Source organism: Mytilus edulis, chromosome 1 (genome assembly GCF_963676685.1).
Source record: "Mytilus edulis chromosome 1, xbMytEdul2.2, whole genome shotgun sequence".
Lineage (NCBI taxonomy): Eukaryota > Metazoa > Mollusca > Bivalvia > Mytilida > Mytilidae > Mytilus > Mytilus edulis.
In genome coordinates this window covers 81,832,631-81,850,295 of record NC_092344.1, presented here as the reverse complement: position 1 = coordinate 81,850,295, position 17,665 = coordinate 81,832,631, and the positions used below count along the sequence as shown (strand labels likewise).

Genomic DNA, 17,665 nt, shown 5'->3' with positions numbered 1-17,665 from the left:
TTCCAAGCAAGATTGAACGTACGTTTTTCACTTCAAATCTCGTATTCAAACAATTAAGTCAGTATTAGAGTTATATTGTATCTGTTCCCGACCATACGAGTATTTGGACCGTACGCGTACGGTCCGGACCGTATACGTATACTCGTACGGTCCGACCATACGCGTACGGTCGGACCGTATGAGTATACGCGTACGGTCCAGCTGACCATACATGTTTTGGGATCATATGGGTTAAATGTTAACAAACATTTATCAAAATCTTTATTTTTAGTTATACAAATTGGTATTATTACAATTAGATGGATAAAGTGAATAAGCGAACAATTAAAATAATTAAATTTTGTTTAATTTTATATCCGTGAATCCTATTTTGTTACTCTGGCCGAAGATGACACTTGCTTCCACAAGGAACGTCATATATTTTTAACATTAACATGTTTTGTTCATGCATGTTCCTTTGCCTATGCATTTTTTGTAAAGTTCCTAAATATTCTAAAACAATTGTCCTCCCACATTATGTTTACTTCCGATAACTTCAATTTCAATTAGCATACTGGGCTGTAATTAATGAATATCCAATAACTATTCCACTTTTTATGTTAATTTGAGATATAAGTTATGTTGATCTGTTATATACATTTGTATCTAATAAACTTGACCAAATTCTTAATATGAGTCAGACCGTACGCGTACGGTCCGACCGTATGCGTATATTGAAAAAGTACGCATACAGTCCAGACCGTACGCGTACGGTCCAAATACTCATACGGTCTGGAACATATCCAAATAATAATGTTGTTACACTAGTTAAATCACCATTTATATTTGATTCAAACGTTTTAAACGTTTATTTCTTTCAATTTACTAAAAACGGTATTGTGTTTTTGTGATTTTTATAACCCACTTTTAAAAAAAAATGGTCTCAACAAAACTATTGTTTTTTACTATATAACATATCAAAAGTATGCTTGGTCCGTCTGATATAAGCTAGTGCATGTCAGTTGATACTCCTAAAAAAGTATGAAGACTGATTTTTAAATACATTTGTGACTATTTCTGATTAAACATACGTTTCTGTATAGACTTGCTACATGTTCCTTCCTAATTATGTTTTTTCTTCTTTTTTTTTCAATTTTGCCCTTTTAATAATTTTACTGCTATAACTAGGAGATTACAATTATACTGACATCTGCATGAGTTCTATAAGGGCAATCAGTAGGCTGACACTTATCAGTAAAAATATAAATTAGTAAGAGAGAAATAATAGAAAGGGAATTGTAGCAAGTTTAGTTTCTGTAGTAAAGTATCTATCTTTAATCTGTTAATTTAAAAGTAATTATCTATGAGAGATCACAGACATATAAATTCTCAAATCTCCGGTCAATGTTTACATTATCCATGTTATCAGTGTTAGATATTTTCTATATACATCTTGTTAAAGTTAAATAGTTAATAGGAAGCTTTATCGCGGTTTGATTCATTCTACATGTTAACTGTACTACTATCAATATGTTATATTCCAATAGATTATCAGTACTTTTTATGTGCTTTATTTATATGTGTAAAACCAAAGTTAATTACTACAGTTTTAAAAGTAAAAAGTGTTCATTTCTTTAGAAACTTTAAGTTTTTATATTTCTGTAGTAAACAAATGGCAGACCCAAAAATAAAAAATAAATCATAATATAACACCAAAAGATAAACATTTAAAAAAGAGATAATATAAAAGAGTAAGACAGTGAAAGACGGATTACAGTTAAAAGGTAAAGTCCAAAGGTTTGAGGTACATTTTAGCAACACTGGAACAATCAACAATTGGTTGCGATAGCGGGTTATAAAACAATAGTTAATCACAATTTCTTTATGGAAGGCAATTTTAAAGTTTCGCTTTACAAAAACAGAAACTGCAAATGATGTTGAATTCAATTCAACAGAAGCTTACCTTGCGGTCTGTGATTTATTTTAACATCACACATACGTGTTTGAAAGAGCTAAAATCTTAGTTGACTTATTTCCCGTGAAAGGTATAATAAGGTCTTGTTTCAGAACCACCAATACGAAAACAAAAACGTATTATTGTTCGTCAAAATAATATCTTGCAGATGGTCATAACACGTTATTCAGTCATAATTGTCATAAAATGTTAATCTGTCATTAATGTCATAAAATTTTAGTCTGTCATTAATTTTATTAAATGTTACTCTGTCTTAAATTAATATTCATAGTTTGCAATTTTGTCTTTCATTTTTTGTTAGGGTTTCAATCTACTTGCATATAATGCAAAACTGAAAAAAAACGTTCATTTTCGAGATGAAATTCTAAGTTATGTGTTTTTCAGGGTAAGGACTAATGGTGGATCTTAAAACTTCTTGGAAATAACTATGTAAAAATAAGCTGAAACTTCTAACTACATTTTATTTTTAAGGCAATACCAAGCTTCTTAATAATAAAAATAATCTTCGTTGAACTGCTATATATTTAAATAACAGGTTATCAATAAAATGTGTGGTCAAAGTAAATATTTTGTTAACATTTTATAAAAATTAAACGAGCCAAATTGAGTTTTATCAATGTGTTTGGTACCACCTTATTTTGTTTGAAACTATGTGGTAAGATATTTTGATATTACAAGTGACATTTCTACACTTAGATATCCAGATTATGTCAACTTGTTCATTGAATAATGCATTTAACATTATTTTAAAAAAGGTTCAATATTGAATAAGTTTATTGATTTGCAACTTAAAGGGTATGGTAATTTTTCTTATCATTTTCCTACATCACATTATAATTTATATCTGCGTCATAACTTTTTTTTTACACTTGTTTTTTATACTGCCTTCTATCAGAATCTATATTTGTCGTAGTGATATGGGTCATTATCAAAACAAGTGCATATTTCGACGAGGTAATATTTTGAAAAATGAGGTCATTGTTTAAAACATTTAAATGTGTCCCGCTATTCTATAGTATGGTAGCAACGATATATAGAAATATGCAATGGGAAAAATGAAGAGTTTCTTCAATTTTAACAATTTTATGTCATCCTTTGATAGAATCGTGTCAATGGTGTTACCAATTTAAAGCATACATTTAGGTACTAAATATTATTGTTTAACATCAAGCAACTGTTCCAATTTGTTGTTTAGGTTTAACTTACGACTTATAGACATTATTCATATAGCTGTGCATTCTATTTAAACATAAATTTCAGAATACATTGTCGTAAAAAAGTTGGCTGTCCTAATTATGGCCGTTGTAAATACTAAAAAAATACACTCAAACTGAATATATGTGAATTGTATAAGATTAAATGATAATAATATACCTACTACTTTGTACACGACCTAAAAACACTTTCATTTATGAATAAACATTAAAAAAATGTAGCATTTTTATATAGTAACACCACTGACCCTTCAGTAACTCCAATGACACAAACGTATCACCATTGACATCACATTTCAAATTTTACCTTTATCTAGTACTGAACACAAAGCCAAAATCACCGGGCAAAAGAAAAAGATGAAAAAATAATTCTTAGGCTAAAAAATCTCAAATTATAACATAACATCCATAATTAAAAATGTCAATATAGTTACTAAATAGTGTCATTGGTGTTACCAGCATACATCAGTTTGTGAAAACTGTGTAAATGTAATACATGATATTGTTAAAACTTTGTTAAATAAGTATTGTTTTTCATAAATAATATGATGTTTCGCTTGTTAAAGTCATATGAAATCTCAAATAAGAAAAAAAATATGCATATGTTTTTTAAAACTAAATGGATAGTTTTCATTATACAACTTATGTACATATACTTTAATATGAGGAAAATTCTTTAATTCGTCCACATTTAGAAGAAGTTTACTTATTTTTAATTGCTTGCTGCCAGGAAGCAATTCGCCGACATATTTTCTGCATGCATAGTGACCTAAGCGTGACCCTCTTCGTAAAAATCCGGTGATAGCAATACGCATGAATCTGTCATTAAAATAAACAATTACCTGATTGTATATGTTAAACACGTGCTAAATACCCATGCTTTTTTTTGATTATTTACTATAAGGTGACAATCGGTAAACGTCGGCTTCAAAACACGGCATTTAATGAGTAGCCATATTTGTTAAATCATAACAGACAGAGAGAAAAAAAATTGACGATTATACGATATATTTGCGTAAAAAATGATAAAATCGTGCACAGAGGACTAAGTTTATGATATATACATGCATTGGTTCAAGAACTGGATAAACATTATTTTTCACCCGTCACTCGTTTCTTATGACTTTAAAAATGAAAGAAACACAAAACAATGCTGATTGTCATGATATATTCAGTGGTGTTACTAAACTGGTCAATGGTGTTATTTTATCAAAATGGTCTCACCATTGACAGTAACACCAATGATTTAAGGTGTATTTTAAGATTCAGTTACGAAACAAGTGCTCCATTCCCCTATTCTATATGTTGTTACTGGTGCATGTTTCTATAATCAATATATTTCATTATTCAAAGTTAAGGAAATGTTTTCAAAAAATGATTTTTATAAAGGGTACACCATGGACACGATTTCCAATTACGATATAAGCTTTACTTACTTTTACGATTTTTTCACTAAATCTTCAACATAATTGTTTGTTTTCTTTTGCATAACATGCTTACAGGTACAAATGTAACATTGCTAAGGGAGAATCTGTTGTAAATGCCAAAATTTTGCAAAAAATAACTCTTATCCTACTAATTTGTCCTTTGGTTACACCATTGACTTAAAAAATGTTACATTTCCTTTTGGTGAATTTTTTTTATTATAAAACCAACATACACCTCCTAAATCATTAAAACATGTTTGTATGTATCAAAATGCAATAAAAAGTGATAAATCATAATAACAAATGATATGAATAATATTCCTATTTCAAGTCTGAAAGGATTTATAGTAAAAAATAACAGTTAATTCTGGCTATCTTCAAGGGTTTAAGAAAACATTAAGGATGTTTTTATAACATTTCATACTGTAAACTGTATATTGTGTATCACAAAACATTCATCTCTAACATATGCAAGTGTTGTTTTGATATATTTTCATGTCTGTGACTTAAAAAGACCCAATAACATAGTTTTACATGTTATTTTGATAATGACCCATATACTAAACGTCTCATGTATTCATTCGCAGTTTGTTATTCAGATTATACTATGATTTTAGATCGTGGATTTGAGTCAACAAATTGGCACTTCGATCAAAGCGTTCATGATGAACAGGTTGCTGTTTACACATGTCAGGCATATTTTCAAGGATATGAATTAGTTGCGATTATCGATTTTGACGAATTCATTGTGCAAAATGAATTAATATCATACAAAACCATGCTAAAGGTATGTCAATTATGTTTTAAAAAGGTAAATTTACTGTGTATGTAATTCTCAGAATTTCGTTACTTGATGTAAACGTCAAACTACCTAATAATAACATTCGATATATGTTTCATTATAGCACGCTGTTTTGTATGTCTAACATCAATCTCGAGTCATAATGTAAATTAACCTTCATTTTAAAATGAATTGTAACATTCATGATGACCCTTGTTTCCACACATGTAAGTGCACATGTAAATATAAGAAAAACTTGAATTTTATCCTGTTTTCATGATCATAACAGAAAAATGTAATTATAAGTAAAGGAACGATTCTTTAAGTATTATCATAGGGTTGTAAAAGCGTTGACCGTGGACACATTTTTAAAAGCAGCGCTTCATCGATTCATACAAAATATGCTTTAGTCAACGATTTTATATCCCAATGATATTACAAAAAGAAGCATTCGATTCTTCTTAAAGATGATATCCATCATCCAATACCGAATGCACAATGACATAAGTTTTATTATATACAAACAACGTTCATTATAAATCAGTTTCTTTGACTTGATAAATCAGTTTCTTTGATTTGATAAATCAGTTTCTTTGATTTGATATATAGTCAGGATTCTACTTCGTCAAAAGTATCACTTCACCACACCATCTAATTTGATACTCAACAACAACATCAACACGATCAAAAAGTTCAACCATAGATATTGCACGAACACAAAACTGTAAGGAATTTTAAGTTCTCAATGCTCTTCAACTTCGTACTTTATTTTTGATTCGCGCGTCACTGATGAGTCTTTTGAAGACGAAACTCGCGTCTGGAGCAAATAATAAAATTTTAATCCTAGGATCTAAGATGAGTTTATTGATATCAACAGAATACATTTGTCTACGGACTTTCAAGTTCGCGGGATATGAATAAATGACTTGTAACTGTAATGGGTTGATTATTATTCAAAGTCAATTGAAGATATGACAACCAAAAACAATGAAAGGTTGCGTAGCAATTTTTTTTTCATTTGTCGAAGGCCAATCTGTCTATCGAAAACAAGATGTTGAACGTCCAGAGACAAGTAAATAGATTGACCAGCTATTGTAAAATTGTCTTCTTCAGAATCCTGTTACTGCAACTGCCTTTATAACTAACTCGTGCATAATCTTGAATCTGATAGAATGTTGTCTCATTGGCAATGTCGTGCCGGGCGTGATTCCCATGCTTTGGAAAATAAATTTTCGTTTTCGGTTGTTGAATTATCGGGTATATTAATCTGTTTATCAATAATGGTATATATTTGATATTGTTAAACTCTTTGACACAAAACTGGACTTGTGTTACTGTGAATTCACTTATTTTTTTTTGTGTGTACCAATTTTTAAGAATCAAAGAAAACTTGCATGTTCGTGAATTTATGATTTCGTGGTTTTCTCGTAGTCTGCTTACAAGCCTATAAAAAAATTATTATTAAGTTGAATATTTAATTTGGTGGTTCGTCTATAGACACGAAAGATACGTAAATTGGTATCCAACGAATAATAATGAATCCACAGTACACAAAATTACCACTTCATGATATCTGCATGAAATTGGAACTCCATTGTGTAAGGTTTCTACTACACATTTAAATATAACCATTATAGATATTTATCCAAGAACAGGTCGTTGAATGTGGCCATAATCTTTAATATGTATTCCCATGTTTCTTTTGTTTGTAAGGCATTTTTCTATGAAGTTTATCTTTCCATGTTGCATCTGCTGCAAACATATTTTCCTTTTATCTTCCTTAGATAAAGAATGAACAATGATAATTTTGAGTATTGTGATATATTTCGTTTACAATGTCCCTTTCAAATTCCACTTTTATGAGTAGTATATAAGGAACCATTAGTTTAAAAAAGTACTCAAATGTCTCATTTTCATTCAAATTTTAAAATACTCCTTATTATATGTTGCAAGTGCAGTAAATGATTTGTTAAGCAATTCGACTAAAATAACAAGACTAACGTTTCACACAAACATGAGAAAAACATTTTTTCACAATTGAGAACAATTAGGCCAAGGCTTTTCAAGCAAAGAATGGTATCTATGTGGAAATAGAAGTTAATCCCAGAGAAGGTTTATGACTTGTATTATATTTGTAGCATCATCAAAAGAATATCTTAGTTACATTTTTTGACGTAATTGCTTTTTACAATTTCTGTTCTTGATTGATATTTCTACAAAACGATAAAATACATCTTTTCTGCTGTATGCAAGGATTCGGGAATAAACGACTCGTTTACGTTATTTCAAAAATACGATCAGTTATTTACGGATATGTCCTGTTGTACGGATTTGTTCAGCAATACAATGAAACCTGTTTGGTAGGCAAAAACGTGGTTTTATAGATAGATTATTTTCAAGTAAACTTCAATTTACGTATTTACTCTCTAGAAAAATCTTAAATTAATCCCTCATTAGACAGAATTTTGTTTGATATATGTTGTCTCTTAATAAAATTGAGAATGGAAATGGGGAATGTGTCAAAGAGACAACAACCCGACCAAATAAAAAACAACAGCAGAAGGTCACCAACAGGTCTTCAATGTAGCGAGAAATTCCCGCACCCGGAGGCGTCCTTCAGCTGGCCCCTAAACAAATATATATACTAGTTCAGTGATAATGAACGCCATACTAATTTCCAAATTGTACACAAGAAACTAAAATTAAAATAATACAAGACTAACAAAGGCCAGAGGCTCCTGACTTGGGACAGGCGCAAAAATGCGGCGGGGTTAAACATGTTTGTGAGATCTCAACCCTCCCCCTATACCTCTAACCAATGTAGAAAAGTAAACGCATAACAATACGCACATTAAAATTCAGTTCAAGAGAAGTCCGAGTCTGATGTCAGAAGATGTAACCAAAGAAAATAAACAAAATGACAATAATACATAAATAACAACAGACTACTAGCAGTTAACTGACATGCCAGCTCCAGACTTCAATTAAACTGACTGAAAGATTATGATTTCATCATATGTACATCAGGCACAATCCTTCCCGTTAGGGGTTTAGTATCATACCATCTTAAGCATGTTTGACTGTATCTCTAAATGCGATTTATTTGTTGAAATAATCGAAATTATTATTCAATTACCTCAGCAAAAAGCACTTAAAGTAATGTGGTTATGTATGTTTATGTATGTTTATTCACAATATTTTTGTCTTGTAATATATAATCTTATAAAGTATGTTTGAAGTCAAGAAAAATTAATAATTAAAAATATACCCCTTATTTTTCTGATAATCATATTCTTAAGTCTGAAACAACACATACTGTGGATTAATTTATATTCGTTGGTACCGATTTTCGTGGATAGTTAATTTCGCGGATGGAGGAAATCTGCATATCTTCCTATAGTAAGTTAGTAATTCGTTTGATATTTAAATTCGTGGTTCCGCTGTTACCAAGAATGTACGAAAATTTGTATTCAACAAAAAGCATTGAAACCACAGTATAAGGAAGACCACTATTTTTGGTTACGATGTATACCTGACTGTTGTGAATGTGATATCTGTCAAGTTTTACTTTTATGAATTGTGACTTGGATTGAGAGTTGTCTCTTTCGCACTCATACCACATCTTCCTATATCTATCTTAAAGTAATGAAACTTTGTAATTTTGTATTTTATGAGATTATGTATAAGTTTCTTTTTAGTTTTAAATATATTTTAAAATGGAATGAATGTACAATTTTCCCTAAGTTATAGAGTAACAAGTTTTTTTAGTTTAATTAGGTCTTTCCAATTTTCTGTGGAAAGACCTATTGTATTTGTTCTGTTTTTATTATTATTATTATTTTCTTCCGCCTAATTTTGTTCTCGCGTATCATTTTTCGCAATATGTCGCTTAGATATTTTGTATATAGTATCATACAGTTAATGCGATTTTTATTTTCACCCATTGTTTACAGAACAAGTTTCTTTGTAAGAATAATCTCCCCGAACACTATTTTTCTTGTCACACCATCTTCTCCATAACCGCAAAAGAAAGCGACAAATTTATTTTTCAAATTGCTCGTTATATCCTTCGCATGATTTTTCCTATTTAGACCGAAGCGATATGAACACTCCATATGAGAGTTATTGCCCGTAATGCATTTGATATAAGTGATATGCATTTCTATCTTGTAAACCATAAGTGATAGAGACCTAAGATCTTTTGATTTGAGGCCCCCTTGGTCCAAAACAAAGGAAAATTAGGACAAGGTCAAATGTCAAGGTCATATTCTAAATTTAGATTTTGGCTTATTTTCACTTATTTTTAAAAACCTTATAAGACATCGACAAAAAATATTTTACAAAATTTTTATTTGCGACATGTCGTAACATGAAACTTTTGAGTTCAAGGGTAAGCTGAACGTTAAAGGGAATTTTCTCCCCTCTTGTTTGTAAAAATACACGTATGATGATATAACTCATTAACCAAACATAATGGTCTTTAGATTTGAGGTCCTTGGTTTATGACCTTGAAATTATTCTCGAGGTAATAGCTTAATTTTGACATTCTAGATTTTGACCTTTGCTTTAACCTCATATGTATACATGATAAAGCCATGAGACTGTTGGCAATAGGTTTCAAACCATTTAACCTTGAAAAATACAATCGGAAGTGACATTGTTTAAACCGGAAGTAACTATTTTTTTAACTTGATTAGTATAAAAGTATATAGAACCAGATATTTTTGGAATCAGTGTCAAGTAAATATTTAAATAGTATCGGAAGTAACATTTTTCAAACCGGAAGCAGTGATCGGGAAGGACGTGCGCCCTGCGCCTATAGCGCATATCGACCAGAAATGGCGCATAGAGTGACTTATGTAAGCGCCCACGTGGCGCACGATATTTTTCACTTCGTTTCGATACGTTTAGTTATCGTCAAATGGATTTCCGATCGTGTTCCGTCCCGCCATGTGTGTGTACACAACTGTGTAATGTTCCTCCAATGATAGGAGCACCTATATATTTTTGGGACGTCTCGGGTGTTTTCCTATAGAAAAATAGAACCATTGGGTGTTACTGATTACCCAAAAAAACGTAATGAACCATCATTCATGATATGATTTTTTACAACTTTAAATTTGTGAAATTAGGCTAGTACAGACGAGATTTGTCTCTAATTATTATATTTTAAGTTAGTTCAGCTTGTTATTATTTCGATTGAAAAACCCCAAAGCCTTTTTATGAATATGGTTTTTGTCTCCATAAAAGGCGACTAACTGTCTTTGTCACTTTTTGGTCTTTGGCTTGTATTGACATTTTGTAAACATGCCTTCAGCGATTTGTTGTTTTGTTTTATCAATTAATGATACTCTCTATTGTTATTGTTGTCATCGTAATGAAGTAATTATAATTCAAGAAGTGCAGAGGAAATACAAGAAATGTCCTCTAATACGGAACGTCGGGAATAAGTATGGTATCGACGAAGACCCAAATTTAATGTAAAAAAAACCATGAACATGAACAAGATAACAGCACCAGTAGAAACATTGTAAATAAAGGTTATCTTAAATATTGTCTGGTTAAGAAGTTATTTTACATTCTTTGAAATTGAAATAACAAAATCACAGGCACAATATCCATGATATTATTTAGAATCATAAAGGTAAGTACCACCATCTCTTTGCCGAGATATACACTTTTTATTTTTTTTCACTGTAGTCAATTCAAATGGCCCATTCATTTGACAACATGGCCATTATTTTTTAAAATGGCCCCTTGAATTTAATTTTGAGGGGCCCTGGGCCCATAGAGAAAAAATCCTTCCAGATCACTGCCGGAAGTAACAAATTACCTCCCTTATTTATACAAATTGTATAGAAACCATATCTTTTTGGAATCAGCGTACAATAAGATATCATTTGACGATTGTAATGACATTTAAAACCTAATTTTACTACTTTTATAATAAAATACATGGTTTTTGTGGAAAGACCTGCAATTGTTCTCTGAACAATTGGTTTTTAATTGTATTTTTCTTTTTTTAAACTTGTCATACTTATGCAGAGGCACTAATGACACTGACATATTAACATATCTATATAACTTTCCATTTATATGTAGAAACATTCCAGCAGCGCCTGCATACGGAGTACATATATTTCCTAATTGATACGATATTCCCGGGTTTGTATTTCCTATCATGTTTTCTTTGATAAGAAGCTATTAAACCAAGAGTTCCAAATTATGAAGTTGGAATCAGCCCTTTGTAAATTGTACGGATACTGTCACGAGAAGGTTGACCGTATTGGAATATCCGTTTCACAGATGATAGCGGATTTGTTCCTTATAGTGTAACTACTATCCCGTTCCCTTTTAACGATATGACTTACCAAATAAGATTTATTACCGGGTTGTTATAACATGAGCAACATGATAGGTGCCACATGTAGAGCAGGATCTGAAAAACCCTTACTTAAGACCTGAGAACAACCCCAGTTTCTGTTGGGGTTCGTTTTAGTCAATCCTTTTCCATGCTGTGTGTTTTGTACTATTGTTTGTCTGTTTGACTTTTTGTTTTTATTTTCGATTTTGAGTTTGAATGTCCTTATAAAATCTTTTACCCCACTTGTATAAGAGATTTGTTTTAGTAGAATGGTATACCCAACGTTTTCTTCAGATCAAAATTGAGCTCACAAATGTACATAACCGGCATATTGACTAACATTTACTTAAATATCATTATCTTACAGTGAGTTGACTGTTAGTGTTGCTCTCCACCAATTGCAACTCATTCAAAATTTTGACCAAATTGCAATTTGTTTTTCTAAATCAAATTGTTCAACTGGTCAGAAATTTGAACCAACTGCTGTAGAAAACCACAGCCAAGTCATGAAAGTGCAAGGTGATAAAATAAAACATACTTACAATCCTATAAGACTTTAACTCCACTTTAATGATGTTGTGACAAATTAGTTTATCAGTTTGTATAGTTATATTATATTCATTTCCATGCTGAAGGGGAATTGTTTATTTTGAATTGCTATTAAATTGTCCAAACTAAGCTTTCATATAGTTTTTCTTTCTAAAAGTATTCTATATTTATAAGAATCAGATATCATTTTAAATAAAACATTTCATATTCAGTAAAATATGTGTAAAATTGCAATATATGTTTGTTGGAAGTTTCCATGGGGGAGATAATAACTTTTCTTTCAAAAAGTCTTTATTCAAAAGAATAATATTTTAGGTTATCTCCCCTGAAAATTTATCAATAGCATATTGTTATTTCACACATATTTTACTGAATATATGATGTTTTATTTAAAATGATATCTGATTCTTATAAATATAGAATACTTTTAGAAAGAAAAACTATATGAAAGCTTAGTTTGGACAATTTAATAGCAATTCAAAATAAACAGTTCCCCTTCAGCATGGAAATGAATATAATATAACTATACAAACTGATAAACTAATTTTTGTCACAACATCATTAAAGTGGAGTTAAAGTCTTATAGGATTGTAAGTATCTTTTATTTTATCACCTTGCACTTTCACATTTTGACTGAACAATGTGTTCAATTTTCTGACCAGTTGAACAATTTGGTTTAATAAAACAAATTGCAACTTGGTCAAAATTTTGAATGAGTTGCAATTGGTGGAGAGAAACACTAACAGTCAACTCACTGTAAAGCTATCTACATTGTAAAAAGATCAACAGACAAAATAAAATAGGAGAGAAAATTGTTCTCTGTATATCGTTTGAAATTTAGATTCAAACACTTCATCAAGTGTGTAACAATATCTATCTACTCGAAACAGTTTAATCTTAAAATTTAAAACACGAGGAAAAAGTTGAGAAATATAGATTCTACACCTTCAACAAGTGTATTACGATATTTCTCTAATCGAGACAGTACAAATTCAATATTTAAAGCGCGAGGCTTGCCGAGCTTTTTAAATAATTAAAATTTAACTGTTGAGAGTGGAGAAATATCGTAATACACGAGTTGCAGTGGTGGTAGCTGTTTCTCTTATGATTTTTATCTCTCCTTTTCAAAGATTTAAGGAAAGTTGTGTACTTTTGATGTGACGTCATTAAGCAAGGTCACCTTTTTTCGTGACGTTACAATAAAAAAAATCTGAAGAAAGCAAGAAATTTTAACGTCACAATTATAAATTTCAACCAATCATTTGCCAAAAACAGATTTTTCACTAGTGAGGAGAAATCTTTTTTCTCACACCGGTCAGGAAATGTTAAAAAAGCGCAAACATTAGAGGAAGGATTTTTTCACAACGATCGAGAAATGTGAAACAGCATGCGAATAAGAGAAACGATATTTTTACAGTCGAGACGGTTTCAATTTCCCATTCAAAATATGACACCAACAGAAATGCATTTGCGAGTATTGCATCATCAATTGCATGCTGTTATTATTTTCTTTGAAGAACTGTACATGTTATTCCTGAAGTTTGATGTATAACTTTCAAGGGACATGACCATATAAAAAGACAGGACTGATTTGTCCTGAGATATGCATATATTTTTTCTTTTTACCCGAGTTTTAATTGTTTTAGAGCTTTTCAACAGTATAACTTGTTTTTTAGTATGCAATAATTGGTCAACCTTTTCTATTCCAATCAATATGAATACTATAGTTTTCAATGGAAGTTTCTGTCGTGTAAATTAAATCTCAGGACTATGGTCTTAACAAGAAGATGCAGCATAAAAACATCTGTACCTGTTATGCCTTCAATTTAAAAAATCATGATGGCTCATCGAAATTTGGGGATTGATACACTCATTGTTTTGTTAAAAGCATGTCGAGGTATATATTTTGATTTTTTTTTTATTCAGCGTTGATCGCTAAGAACTTTCGAAGATGTACGCATTGTACATATTGAAATATTCAAACGTAATTTTAAAGAAACATATGGCTGAACCCAACGAAAAGAATACACAAACGAACACTTTTTCATATACTTTGTGACCACCTACTTTGAATTTTTGGACACAATTCATCAGAACTTGTTTTATGGTAATCTTTGGAATTGGTTAGACAGGAAGTGATTTTTTTCCAGCGGTGACGATCATTAGCTCAATATAAATTGGCGGACATTTTTTGATACTTCGAATACTAAGAATTACAGTTAGCTACATGTACCTCATAATATTAGATGCAAGTTATAAGTGGTTATACATATTTAGTAGGTCTACAATAATTTTCTTAACGGAAACCTATTATATACAAAATTATTGCCGTGTTAGTACTCCGTATTTTCATATATTTTTATCAATGCGTGTTGAAACTTTAAAAAACAAATAACACGTTTAATGATTACCCTAGTGTCTATTACTTTCACTTGATGGATGTACTCAAAATTGAACAAACGTAAACTTACTTTTGGTCCTTATTTAAAAACGTTGTCCAGGACAGATAGGTAAGCTGTAATGAATGTAATGCATAACATTTTTTTATTCATTTATGATATTTATTTAAAATCGTAAACTTATAACTTGACTACTAGTATTTATATTTTTCTCTATTTCAGTCTGAATTATTGCCATTGTATCCGCTGGCTGCAGCATTTACATTCAATGTATCTTTTTTCATAACGGACTGGGGAGTTTCGGGAGTAGAACCACTACTAACAAGTCGATACATTAAAAGAACTAGTCCTCGATATGAGCGGTTTAAAACAATGTACATCCCAAAAAGAACTCAGGATGTGAATACACATTATGTCCATGCAAAACCTGGATACAAAAGGTATGTTTCGTGAATTAAATCCGCGAACACATTTAATGTTAGATCAAAAGAAGGGGACGAAAGATGCGATATTCAAGTTCACTAGTCTTAAACCAGCTGACTATCTACTGCAAAACAAAGACAAAATGACCAAAAAACACACAATGGTACACAAAACACAACCAACACAGAAAACTAAATATTGAGCAATACGAACGCTACCAAAAAGTATGGGGTGATTTAATGTGTTTCTTGAGGATTATTAAATCATAATCCACATGTTGCATCATTCATTTTTCCTGTCTTACATGTGGTCATTATCTGAGGCAGAATAAATATATCTATGTTTTATGTAATAATATGTAAAATTCAATGTGATAGATGCGTTTTCAAACACTGTGCACTGTCATGGCGATTGTAAAAATAAACTGATAATCAGATGTAATAACATTAAGGGTACCAATTTTCCTGCACCAGATGCGCATTTCGACAATACATGTCTCTTCAGTGAAGCTCGTGGCCAAATATTTGAAATCCAAAGTTTAAATAAAAGATGAAGAGCTATAATCCAAAAGGTCCAAAAAGTATAGCCAAATCCGTGAAAGGAATCAGAGCTTTGCATGAGGGAGATACATTCCTAGATTTATAATATTTTCTAATATTTTGTAACAGCAAATTTTAATTACACAACAAATCCGTATTTTCATGCCAGTACCTAAGTACTGGCTACTGGGCTGGTGTTACCCTCGGAGACTAACAGTCCACCAGCAGAGGCATCGACCCAGTGGTAGTAATAAAATGATGGATCTTAATTATTAATTTTTAGTAGAATTAGCGCGAATAAATGAATAAGATAGACATAGCTAACTGACTAAGAGTTTATCATTGCGATGGACATTTCAGTTTTCGTTATGAAATCATTGTTAACAACATCGAATATACATTGACGACTCATGTTATGTTTGGTGCGACACAAGAAGTAAGAGATGGATATTTTTATCGTAAATTTAACCATGTCTATATGAAGATGAAAATGTTATAGGAAGCCCAATTCCTTGTCTGAATAGCATTAATAAATAATAAGTAATAATTATAATTTTTTCATTATGTTTTTTTCCTTTCAGAATTCTCCTCACATCCCACAATGTTGTTTTACATCACTATAGAAAATGTCCACATGATCGGAAGTGGATATATTGCATGTATTTAACTCCAACTATAGATAAGAAGATGTTTAAATTGATGTCAAAGTTGCTCATGAATGTGATGGCCGTAAAAAATCTAATTGGTATCCTCTGATTTTTAGTATGCAGAAGGGTTATTAAATTAAATTAAATTCTTTGGTTAACTGTTTAAAATGATGCCTATAGATTTGAACAGACCTGGGCATGCTGCAAATTATATATGAGGGTTTCGTATTAACATTTGTCATATATATTGAAATAAAACCGAAGAGTAAACTTTAACATCGACTCGATTCTTATTTTTACATTGCAAAAGAGAGATTAAGTAAAATTAAAAGGACTTCTGGAATGAGGGATCCTTTGACTCTGAACTGCGTTTTAATTTATGCAAGCTTCTTCAGAATTTTTTGTCCTCAAAATGGGTCCTAAAATTCGGGCATGACGCAATTTATTGAATGAAGTCATTGTTTGGAAATCATGAAATGCAACTATAAAAAAAAGAACTCAATGAAATACCATACAAAACACACAAAAAATACAATAAACAAAATATTTTTAAAACAACAGCACGCAAATATTGTAAGGTAACCGACGTGCTTCGGATGAGTAATTTAGCAGTTCTTTTAAAGCTTGTAAAACAAGACAAAAGTAGAACTGAAGGTTATTCAGGTGCTATGGATCAGAAAGCTGTTCATATATACTCTCCTGTTGAAATATATGATAAAGCGTATAAAACATGGCAAAATCCGTATAACATGCTGTATCACCCTCGACCAATATCATCCCTCGGTCCTAAAGGCCCTCTGGGTGATATTGGTATCTCGGTATGACACGGCATATGATACGGATTTTGCCATGTATTATTCTCTATATAATCTGCTTACCCTCCGGAGCACCTGATATCACCCAGTGTTTGGTCGGAATCGTGTTGGTTTTTTTCTACATTCTTGTAATTCCTCAAATATTTAAATAATTAATTCATGTATGCATGATGATCATTATTTACTTTTTAAAGCATCAGGCAAAGATGAAGGACTACGTCTTCCTTCACTGTAATGGATACCTTAATTACACAGGCGTCTTCACAAACAACGCACTATTGCTTAGTCGTCCAAGTGCTCCTTGCAAAATATATCTTAATTATTTACATCAATGCTATCAACAATCAAAGCCGGTTTTCAAACTTGTTGTGAAACTACCCAATGTAGAAGGATTATGAATCAAATGTGGATACTTATAAAATACAAAGAATCGTTATGGACATTCAATCTGAGACTCACATCTTGAAGTAGTATTAAATTGAATGTTTCTACTTGAACAAAAGTAGTCCCTATTCCAAACTAAGAGACAAAATAAAAGATCTGTGGAATTTAA

At 31.1% G+C, this 17,665-nt stretch overlaps 1 protein-coding gene across 1 annotated transcript in view; it reads left to right on the top strand.

Moving 5' to 3' along the window:
• The window catches only part of LOC139491909 (uncharacterized), a 52,219-nt gene extending 35,414 nt beyond the window's left edge, over nt 1-16,805 (top strand). Inside the window, exons 3-5 of the mRNA XM_071279843.1 lie at nt 5,213-5,382; nt 14,911-15,128; nt 16,232-16,805. Coding sequence (XP_071135944.1) covers nt 5,213-5,382; nt 14,911-15,128; nt 16,232-16,406 — 563 coding nt within the window. The 3' untranslated portion in view covers nt 16,407-16,805. The remainder of the gene's footprint in view (nt 1-5,212; nt 5,383-14,910; nt 15,129-16,231) is intronic.
• The last annotated feature ends 860 nt before the right edge of the window (nt 16,806-17,665 follow it).